The following is an 11481-nucleotide window of genomic DNA, read 5'->3' as shown; positions in this document are numbered from 1 at the left end:
CTACTAAATATTCCCCATAACTGAGAGCAACTTATGAACTTTATCTATATAGGGATTGCTCTATCTACCGCTATTGTGTTTCCAGCTGTGCAAAGGCAAGTGGCAGTTACTCATCTCTCACAAAGCTACCATTATCTTACCCGGTCTGAAACGCTAAATGGCCCCAAGGGAGGAAAAAGTCATCTGTGTAATGCCACATTCAAAAGGCAAGGAATACAACAATCAGTCTTGTGGAGAAAAGATCCAAGGAACATTTCCTGATCAGAATTTGCCAATGGGTTTTTTATGCTATATGGAATAAAGCTCTGACTGCAGGACAGTAGCTCTAAACCGACTGACTCAGAGGGATGTGTCTACTGTTGTGGGTATTCTTTGCAGTTGTGTCTTAACTAGTTTTGCTACTGCAGAATAACCTACCTTTTTATTCTGACAGAGGAACCCTGTGAGGTTATAATTGCCTTCTCACTCTGTTTTCTGTGAGATCCACCTCCAGATCTTCTCCAGCGTCAGGATGTCTCATTTGATTTTAAGATAATATACTGTGGGGAGTGATCTATGATATTCACACCTTATATAAATTCACCTGTGATCTCCAGGAGTCCGTACTCTGTTGATTTTGCGATTTGTATGGGCAAAAGGGAACAAGAGCATGTAAACATAAGGTGTCCAGTTGCACAGGAGCAAAGGATAAACCCCAGTCATTGGGGTAAGAAGGGAGACTGAGGCATATACAGTTGTGGGTATTCCATATTCCAGGAACAGAATTTATGGGATGCTCTGTGAGTTCAAGTGACAAAACCATCAAAATATTCAACTCTTCAGTCCATGTAAAAATTGGGAAAAAATATGAGAAGACATCTTAAGAATCTCCTGCTTTGCAATAGGCTAAGAAAATTTGGGATCTGAGGCATGGAAAATATACAACTTCCCCAAGTCTCTATAGAAACTGTGACTCTCATAGGAATAGCAATCCCAGCTAAATAGGTTTCTTTCCTGTTTCCTGCTCCTGGATCATTCAACCACACTTCTTTTTCTCTTCTCCTCTGCTCTCCTGAATTGATTTCAGCACTTTGTCTTCTTGTCCTTTTCCAAAAAGATTGGAGTTAATCAGTGGGCTAGGGAGTAATCATGCAGTGTTGCTTGCCTGAGTGGTTTTGTAGTCATAGAAGCTAAGAAAATGTCATACCTTAGACTGAAGGTCATTTTTTCAGAGCTTCTACTGGATTAAATTTTCCAGTATTGTACATTATTGGGCTATTTCTTAGGCTATTATTAGGTGCAGAACCTTTCCCTAACCCCCAGCCTGACCCTCCCCTGTCCCAGCTCCGTGCCGTCCCCTCGGGTCCTGTCGCTGTCCCCAGAGAGCAGAGCTCAGCGCCTGCCCCTCCGCTTTCCTCGTGAGGGAGCTGCAGGCCGCCATGAGGCCTCCCCTCAGCCTGCTCTGCTCGGGGCTGAGCAAACCCAGGGACCTCAGCCACTATTCATATGTCTTCCCCTCTAGACTCTTCACCATCTTTGTTGCCCTCCTTTGGGCACTCTCTAATAGTTTTATGTCTTTCTTATGTTGTGGTGTCCCAAACTGCATACAGTACTTGAGGTGAGGCCGCACCAGTGCAGAGCAGAATGGAACAATCACTTGTCTCAACCAGCTAGCAACAACAATGTGCTTGATGAACCCCAGGATAATCTTGATCTTTTTGGCTGCCAGAGGACACTGTTGATTCGTGTTCAACTTGCGATCAACCAGAATCCCCAACATGGGCTAAGACTACAGCCTGAATTGTCCAGGATGGACAATTCCCTTTTGTGCTCCAAAAGATGAAAGCTGAGATGAGCCCACCTACCTAACATTTTGCTTGTTACACGTATTAAGAAATTTAAGGTGTCTGAGTTGAATGCAAGATTCTATATCAAGTATCCCAAGAGTTGCACACATCCTCCTCACTATTTCCTAGACTCATAAAAATTTAGGCTGGAAGAGGAGGTCTCCAATCCAATCCTGTGCTGACAGTAAGAACAACTTCAGAGCTTCAGGGCCTTGCCTGGGCAAGTTCTGAAGATATCCAGGGACAGAGATTCCCCAGTCTTTTGTAGCACTTGTTCCAGTTGAATGAACTTTGAATATCTTATGCTTAGCTTGATTCAGAAACCTGAAGCCCTTGATGCTGGTAATGGTTGGTTAATGAGCTGCAACCAGCTCAGAAAAACTTCTTAAAGACTCAGGTAGAGGAGTAAGGTAGCAGAAGTTACAGCTTGCCAAAAGCTGTCAACATGTTGGTTCAACATGTGACTGGACTCTTAATTAAGTGAGTTTCAATGAGAAATAGGTCTAGACTGAGAATAAGACAATACACACATGGGAAGCAAATTTGGACATTCTTTAATGCTGTTAGATATTCTGAACAATACAGGAAATAAAGGAATCAGAAACCAGGCTTTGAACCTATCCTGGAAACCAACAATTATTCTCTCTCATCTTCATCGTAATCTCCCTGTCAGGTAGGGCATGAGTAGTTCTTCTCCAAGCGGGAAAAAATGGGATAGAAGAAATGAGAGGAAGCAGAAGAAGGAGGCTCCTTATGCAGAATAGCATCTTCATGTTATGTTATTATGAGTGGAAGAAGTAAGAGAAATTCCTTTCCCAGTCACGATGACAGTGGGGAAAACCAATACATATTCCTGACTCCCCACTCAGCACAGACACAATGAGTTGTCCTGTTATACACAAAATTGAACAGGATTGTAGCCAGCCTTCCTACCAGAACAGGTGACGATCACATTTAGGAAGCGTGACTGCGCTAAAGGGAGAAAGAGCTAATCCTGTAAAGCTTCTGTATTCTCATGCTTACTCATGGTCTCTGTAATCCAGTCCAGGTAACGTACTACCTTGGTGTAAAGACCAAAGGTGCCACATCTTGGTCCCCAGGAGATCAGCCCAGCCACATAGTACCGGCTATTATCCAGAGGATCTTGGATGGAGTAGGCTCCACCACTATCCCCCTTACAGCTGTCCTTGTCACCACCAGCACAGATCATGTTGTCAGTGAATCGGTAAGCACTGGAATCAGCAGGGCCCTCTGGCTTCACAGAACGGCACTTGTCCATGTCCACCACAGGAATCTGAGCCTTCCAAAGATAAATAGGTAGTCTTCCTCTCTCTTTCTGTCCCCAGCCAGCTATATAGCCTAGAGTCCCTTTTTGTAGCTCATATTCAGGTGATTTACCAGGAAGACAGAGGGGCGAGATGTTTGGGCCCATCTTCACGGGATCCTTCAGCTTCAGTAGTGCAATATCATTATCAAAATCGGTCCTGTAGGTGTCTTTGGACAGCTTCTTCCAGCCCGGATGGATGAACGAAGCCTCTGCAACCAGCTGCTGGGCATCCCGGTACAAAGATTCTCTACCGACATTGATTACACCAATAAACATGTCAGGCTTGTCAAATCCCTCCAGCACATGAGCTGCAGTCATCACCCATCTTTCAGAAATGAGCACACCAGCTCCTCTTGGGTGATCAAAATACACCTGCCAGGGAAAGTTGCCCTTTTCTGCACGAGTGCCTCCAAAAATCTTTGCTGTCTCTCGGACGGGATTACTGGGCACCCCACAGACTAGAAGGAAAAGGAAAAGAGAGGAACCAGACGAGAGAATTAGCAGTTACAAATAGGTTTTCTTTGGCACTACTAAAAAGCCCAGTCTCCTCCTTCCTCTGTCTTCTAAATTATTCTGATGCTGTGTAGTCTTTGTTTATATTCTGTCATAGAATTTGCAACAAACATTTACAGAGAAATTCAAGAAAATACAAGCAAAAATCCTATGAACATTCAATTGAGGCTGAAAATGGTTGTTCTCAAATTCTTGGTCTGGAAAGTCAAATATTCACACTGTTGTCAAACAGCAAGGGTTGGGTATGCCAAAGCTCACAATTTCATTGCACTCTACTTAGCATTTTTATTTTGCTGAGTTACATTCCATAGGTATAGGTAAATAATTTTAAAATATTAGAAAAAAATATTTGTTTAAGTTCTCAGAGCTATGACACTACTATTTAAAATGATTTTTTGGGGAGGGAGGGGGAACTACAGATAGTCTCAGTTTAAGTGCTCAAATTTGTTATTGAAGTTTTACCATTTTCTCTCTATATTCTTTTAGTGTGTCAAATCTTAAGCAAGGGTTCAAAGGAGGTCCTATCTGTGAGTCTTGTTGGTGCAGAGGTGCTCTGTGCTTTTTGAGTAAAATGTTCTATAAGGTCTTGCAGAAGGTGAGCATAAGGGCAAGAATAAGGCTGATTATTCTTACATAGCTAGGAAACTGATTGCTTTACACATCTGCTGATTTACATTGAACTCTGTGTCATATTAACAGAGATCAAAGAATTGTAGCTGGTAGGTAGCTTCCAACTTAAATGAAGAAGAAGAAGGGACCTCTCAATGTCTCTAGTTTAACCCCCTGCTCATCCCTAACTGCCCTTCCCCCACCATCCTATCTGTAAACCAGGTTGCTCAGGGGGTTTGCCAAAGTGGCTTGTGAGTATCTCCAACGATGGTTATTACCAAGCCACTCTGGCCAACAGTTCTTGTGCTTTGGGGGAACATTTTACCTTAAATACGGTCAAAATTTACTTCATTGCAACTTGTGCTCATTGCCACTTATATCACCGTGTCCTTCTAAGAAAAGTCTGTCCTCACACCCTTTGTAACCCCCTTTTAGGTTGCAAACTCCCTGAGTTTCATTTTTCAATTTGTCTTTTGCACTATGCGCTGTCATAGTCCAAGTCATATTCAGCTGAGTCTTGTACTTTAAAATGCCCATGAGGTTTTGGGGGTTTGGAGTAGCAAAAACGCATCACATATAACTAGCAGTAGGGATGCCGCCTCCTCTAAGAGTGGTTGATAAACTGATAAACAGTGTCCAGAATATATAAGATTTTAAATCCTCTTTATGAGCTGGAAGTTAAGCCCCAGCTATAACTACCAGCAGTCAGGAGCAGTAGTACACAAGCACTTTCCTCCTCAATTTCCCTCATATGTACAAAGAGAGGGTGAGAAAGTCCTGGACAGGGATATTGCTTAAGTATTCAGACTCACTGAGTGCTGCTAAATACTGAAGGACATGTGCTCTTTTAAGCATTTAGGCCTCAAGTGAAAGCATTGTAAGTCTTTTCCTTGTAGTGCTGCATCATTAGTGCTCAATGGACAGCTGAACGCAAGGAGGGTTTGAAGAGAAGCTACAGCTCTCAGTGTAGCTTAGGAATGACTGAAGAAAGAAAGGTCTGACATTGTTGGACATCTCTTCTGATCCCTAAACCTTTTTGATACCTTCAAAACTGTCAGAGATCTAAAGCACCGAACAACTTGAGAATGTGCACACTTGAAGGAGGGAAAACAGGTGCAGGAACAAAAAAATTAATGAAGTAGTAGTCTTCACATACTACATGTATATATGCACAGATTTTGATAGTACCTGCAACACATTTTGGTAGCTTGGTTCCCATTTCTTCGTTGATCCATTGTCCACTGGCTGAGCATTCATACACCACTTGGAAAACACAAGAAAAAAGAGTGCAAGAAGAATACAATTGAGATGAAGAGAGGGTAGACAGTGTTACTGTATAAGATGATGTATTAACCTTCTCAACTCCAAAGTAAGCACAGCTTGGTAAACATTGCTGAGATCTCTCTAGAAGTTGACAACCCCACCACGGTGCTTCTGCCCCTGTTTTGGAGAGACCTCCTCTAATATGCTTCTTGAGTCATTTATTTCTCCACCAGAAATGTGTGGCAAAAATCTCCATGGTTCATACAGCAGGCAAATGGAGATAGAACTTGCTAGTAGGTCTAAGGTCAACAGCCCAACCATAGACATTATGACAGTGTATTGAACATAAAGGCAACACAAAACTACTGCCTGCAACCCTACACCAATAAGAATCTTTGTCCAGTCTTGACCTGATGGGATATAATCCTAGTCCCGTGGCAATGCCAGTACCATTTCTTAGGCCTTTCACCAAATAAATTTGTTTATGTAGCAGACACAATACTTACCTTCCCCTTCATTTTTTAGGGTATAGTAAGGTGCATTACAGTGATACCGGACAGCAGCTTTGTACAGAGGCTCATGAATTTCAGAGACATATTCAACTTGTCCATTCTCAATAGGAAGTGGTTCACCACAGTTCACAGCTGTAGAGAAGAAAAACAAATGATCAAAGACAATTGAAGGGGCACTCCACCCAACAAGCTGTATTATTCTGTAGTATGGGAAACTACTCAGCTCCTCTGGTCCCTGTATGGTCATCCATGCTTACTTCCTCTATTCTTTCAGCATTCTTACATCCCAGTCCTTCACTGTCCTACTAGTGTGAAGACATGTCTAGAGCCTAAACACTCCATTTCAGTCTGCTTCCCACAATACAGAGAGAGTTCACTTACGAATACAGCTGAAATGGGAGTTGCTCCATTCACCATTGTCCTGACAGCTGGAGTAAAATGTCCTGATGCTGTCTTGTTTCTAGGGAAAAGAATATGACCTATGTAAGTAACTGGCCATGAAATATACCTGAAATGGGCATGGGCACTTCAGTGAAGGGTTCTCAGAATGCTGCAGTGTCTGGAAGAAGTTTCCACTTTCTACAGGTGTGGCAAAACCTTTGAGTCCCAAAGGTGCTCAGGACACCTGATGGAAAATGGCAGCAGGAAGCTGCTGAGAGGGGCAAAGAGGGTATATGCTTTTGTGTGTAACTTACCACTACAATTTCATAGCCTTCCACACAGGTCACCTTCACACTGTCCTCGAAGGTATACCTGTCCTTCTTCGGGTCAACAACAGAATTGGAGATGACACTCGGGGGACAGGTTATGGCTTTGAAAAGACAAGAAGAAAACAATGATTCACTGGTTTGAGATTTACTCTCCTTCCAGTTCCCAACTTCTTTCCTACCAGTGATTATTCCCCCTAGTTAACAGGCATCCTCAGTTTAGTTAATAGCTCCTTAGCTCTGACTAGCAAACCCAGCACATGTGAGCATGTTAACATGATGTTGTACCATGAATCTGATCTGGAGCAAGGTCTCCCTAACTCAGCAGCAGAAGGAATACTTTCCCAAGTGTTTACTCACGATCTGCATAGTAGCGAATTTTCCAGCCTTTATGCTGTACTGCCTGGTCTGTCTGGAAGATTATGTCAAGAATGTTGTTCCTAGTCTTGATTTCAGAAGGACCTGGGAATTTGCTGCCACAATAGGGACCAAAACGCTTCTCTCCAGAGACAAGCTGTGAAAATAACAAACAAGAATAAATGAAAAAATACCAAAAGTATTCTCAAGAACTTCAAAAGACAGAGTAGATGAAATTAAAGTTAAGAAGTCAGAGAGTCTTCTGAATATGAGGACATCGAGGGGAGACCCAGAGCATCCTGTCTTCCACCCTACACCTACCATTAAGCTGTCACGGCAACTCCCTTCTGAGTCAGCTGGTTCCACGTCGAAGTCCTCGCTGCGTATGGTCAATGCCACAAAGTAGCCTGGCCTCAGAGCCACTCGGTAGTCGCACCGTGAGTTCTCTGGGTACTGATTGGGATAGTTTGGGCTAGCAATCTCCCCTGATAACTCAGTGAAGACATTTCCACTGCAGTTCACTAGGATTAAGGGAGGAACACAGTGAGGACTCAGAAAGGAAATGGTTCACCTATGAAGCAGACAAGTTTTCCTTCTTTCACTGCTTCTCCAGTCTACCCAGTCACCTGCATTAACCACATCTCAACACTGCATCTTTCCAAGAAATTGAACACCAGGGCAACTCCTTATCCAGTTAGCTAGGGACCTTAACTTCTAGTGGACTGAGGTACCTTGACTTCCTGTCAATCATTTGGAAGACAACTTCTTGGTGTTCTCAGTACTAGCAAACAGCTTCAGCATATCATTAATCTTGCTCAGACTTGCATAATTTCTTTTAGTATCCTCTATTTCTCCCTCCACTTTTTGTTGTTGTTTTTGTTTGTTTTTTAACCTTCCATCTGTGATTTAGGCTCTCTTCTCTCTTGTGCAGGTTCTCATTTTATACCCCTTTCAACATATCACGTTTGTGACTTTGCAATTTTTTGATTTGAGCCAACGAGCACCTTGGCCATTGTTGTATCTTCTTTGGACTACCCTGCTTTGTCAGGAATTAAAAGATTCACAGATAGCAGTATGCTAAGAAGGGTTTCCATCACAGACTTTAGAGAAGGTCATTTAATAGTTTCTTGATTCTCTTGATACAATAAATAAATAAATAAATGGAAATGTTAAGAATATGTTAATAGAAATTCACAAAGTCTACCTCCAGTTCAGATTTGCATTGGGATGTACTTTTCTTTAAAATATATCTGTCATGACTGGTTGAAAAGGCTGATAGAGAACGTCTTCCAAGTACAATATCTCACTTGGCCTAAGCTAACTCTTGCTGTTGGCCACCGTTCATGTAGATTTCTCACCTCCACATGTTTTCATATCCTCATAGAGGAAATACTCTGGTGGGCAGGTACAGAAGTAACCTCCAATATAATTATTACAGTAATGACTGCAAGGTTCCTCCACAAAATCTGTGCACTCATCCAAGTCTGCAAGTGTGAAAAGAAAAGATGTCAGCCAATGTTAGTAAAATGGGAGCTAAGGGCAGGGGGAAAATGGGAAAGTGAAATGGGAAAGATTCTGTTTTAACCTTACCTACTGCAACATAGTAGGCTGCAAAACCAGTGAAATGCTCCTCATTGGAAAAGTCTGATTGGAAGGTCATAGTCAGGGTGTTATAAGGGACACGGAATTCCTCCACAATCAAGGAGCCAGGGACACGAGGTTTCTTTCGCCCACAAAGCACGCCTTCAACGTGGCCACTAGACAGGATCTGTGAAAGAATGCAGAGAGGTCTTATCTTGTTACTGGAATATATGTAATTACCAGTGCTTGAGTCTTTCAGCTTACAAGCAGCTAACTAAAGGCTTCTAAATTGCATGCATTTGTCACAATATCCATGTAGATATCCCAGGACACAGCAATGTCACACAGATAGCAGAAGGGCCCAAGACTACTTTGTAATCCACAGATCTGGCCAAGGTTGGAAGACAGGCAGACAGAATTCAACTGAACAGAGTCCCTAGAGAACAAGTTTTGTGTCATTTGTAAGATGCTTGGGGTGTGTTCCCTATTGCTAACTTTCCAGCTCTGAAATACCTGTCTTCATTTTCCAGATACAAATTAAGTGAGAGTTCTCTGTTAACAGCCTTTCCTCAGGCCCACTTGTATAATAATAATAATAATAATAATAATAATAATAATAACAACAACAACAACAACAACAACAACAATGCTTTGTTTCAAAACCCATCACTGGCAGGCTGCAGAGCATCCTAACAGGTACATTGGTTTGTTGCAAAGGACATGTTATTGCATCTCTCAGCAGAGCCCATTCATCCTGCAGTCCCACCTTGGTCTTTCTCCAACGCCTCCTTCTGATGCTGCGCCTGATCTTATTGCCCCTTTTCACACTTAGCTATTGCAGCTGGGATGGTCTTTTTGTGTGGAAATGCTTTATGTTTTGTGCCCTGTAGAACAACATGGAGCAGGCACAGTGGAGCTCTGAGTTTTAGGAAAACTGTGGTGCATAGATTGTGACAACAGGCCGCTGCACTTTGTCTGAGTACCCACTATCCATACCCAGATCTCTTGATTGTTTTTAACTTCAGTCATTCCCAATAATTATCCTCTTGCATTAAATTGCCTAAGTCCACTCACTGATTTATTCTGAATAATTTCATGGACAGAAAATCAATGCCCTTTCTACGAAAATTGGCTTTCAAACCTATGGATCACTGACCTTGCGATATGTGCCTTGCAATAGCGATGTAATCTTCCTAAGGATATAGGAGAAACATGAGGATGGTGGTATAGACGGGACACTAAGTTGGCAGACAGTGCTTGTGTAGTTAGGAAGCAAACTCAAGTCAATTTAGGGATGGCTAGTGCACAGATATGCAGTAATTTTCAGGCTTCTTTGGGCTCACATCAGGAAGGATGCATCTCTTCTTCCAGCCCTGGGCTTTGTACACAGCTTTGCTGATCTATGCTATACCTCACCTTCTTGTCTTTTTCTCACTTGATGAGAATAGGGACAGTACCTTCACAGAGTCGTACTCGCAGTTGTGCGATGGCTCAAGATCCATATGTGTGAAATAAAGGTGAATGCCATATCCTGGAGGGACCTCGATTTCCCAAGATTCCTGCAGATCATTTGGATACACCTGAGGATAATTGGGTGACAAGATCTCACCATACATGGAGGCTGCATCAGCCCAGACAGGGAGACAGAAGAAGATAAGGTACCTGAGAAAAGAGGAAGATGATATTGCAGAAGTCTGTCTGCATATGAACACAGTCCCTAATGAAAAGGCATGTCTTTGGCTGTGTGTAGCATGCAGCACGGCTCCTGGCTTTGGAGTTTTAATGACCAGTGCTGTGACTGTGTGGGGTTTATCCTTCTCCTGTAGCCTTTCAAACAGGACTACATTCTCCATCCTGCTCTCTGCTCCTCTCCAGCTGAAGAGGAACTAGTAATGCTGCAGCAATTGAACAGAAGGGTCTTAAATGCTATACCATACTTCACTACCTTGTTCTGGAAGCTGCTTGGGCTACAGATACATTCAGATTTGAGAATCAGTACAATACTACAGGAAAAACACCTAATTCATAAAATTAAATTATTAATAAAACGGAGTTCCCCGTGGAGATTCAGTAACTCACCACATCTGGAAAAAGCTGATCTTCCTTTCTGAAAACTTTCAGGAATTGGACTTTGGAGTTATGGTCTGGGACAAAAAAAAACACAACACAACAGTGTGATTGATTAACGTTGCCTGTGTTTCTGTGTGTCTGCTAGGCAGGTCAAAGGCCCTAACACCCCAGCTTGTGGAGAATTCACCAATGATTTGCCTCAAAAGCAAATTTATATCACCGCTCTTTCATGCATACAGCAACCCCAAGCTTCAACAAGGGATGCTAGGCTCAGTGCTGACAACATGGGGCAGGTATCTCCAGCTTGTTAGTCACTGATCCTCACCTTCTCCCCTTATGTTCATCAGCGCTTCCAAAGATCATGTAGGTGTATAGCAAATTGACAGACAGCACCTCCCCCGCCCCCGAAGTACCCAATTCGTTCTCCCCAGCACCCCAAAAATTATGCTAAGACCCTGGGCATGGGGAAAGCATGCACTGACCCTTCTAGCTGTCAGCGACACTCAGGAATATTTTCCTTTGCCGTTTCTAATGCTTGCAATATTTACCTTCTCTCCCTAGTTCGTGTCTGCTCTTCTTCTCTCTTGCCTTCTCTTTTCTCGTTTTCTTTTTTTCTTCCTGTTCACACCCTCCAAAAGGATCCAAGCCCGTGGTCTGGGTAAAAGAGCTGTAATCTGCAATAGCGCAGCACCCCCTAGCAGCACGATGTAGCTTCC

At 42.8% G+C, this 11481-nt stretch overlaps 1 protein-coding gene across 1 annotated transcript; it reads right to left on the bottom strand.

The window, feature by feature from the left end:
• Window positions 1–2467: 2467 nt before the first annotated feature.
• On the bottom strand, window positions 2468–11360 carry C1S (complement C1s). Its single transcript, XM_084291621.1, has 12 exons — window positions 11314–11360; window positions 10775–10839; window positions 10153–10357; window positions 8705–8882; window positions 8473–8598; window positions 7436–7635; window positions 7118–7271; window positions 6746–6861; window positions 6432–6510; window positions 6045–6182; window positions 5464–5538; window positions 2468–3611 (listed from the first exon to the last, which is right to left on the bottom strand). Exons 2-12 carry the CDS (start codon window positions 10777–10779, stop codon window positions 2815–2817), a joined length of 2073 nt encoding a protein of 690 aa, XP_084147747.1. The 5' UTR covers window positions 10780–10839; window positions 11314–11360; the 3' UTR covers window positions 2468–2814.
• Window positions 11361–11481: the final 121 nt, after the last annotated feature.

The sequence above is a fragment of the Netta rufina genome (assembly GCF_964035555.1).
Source record: "Netta rufina genome assembly, chromosome: 1".
NCBI lineage: Eukaryota > Metazoa > Chordata > Aves > Anseriformes > Anatidae > Netta > Netta rufina.
This window is presented reverse-complemented; position numbering and strand designations above follow the sequence as displayed.

Excerpts from the sequence above, each read along its gene's own strand:
- C1S (XM_084291621.1), bottom strand. Across the intron at positions 8,883-10,152 it reads GCGAGTACGACTCTGTGAAG|ATCCTGTCTAGTGGCCACGT; the intron begins GTACTGTCCCTA and ends ATTCTTTCACAG. Across the intron at positions 7,272-7,435 it reads GTTGCCGTGACAGCTTAATG|CTTGTCTCTGGAGAGAAGCG; the intron begins GTAGGTGTAGGG and ends TTATTTTCACAG.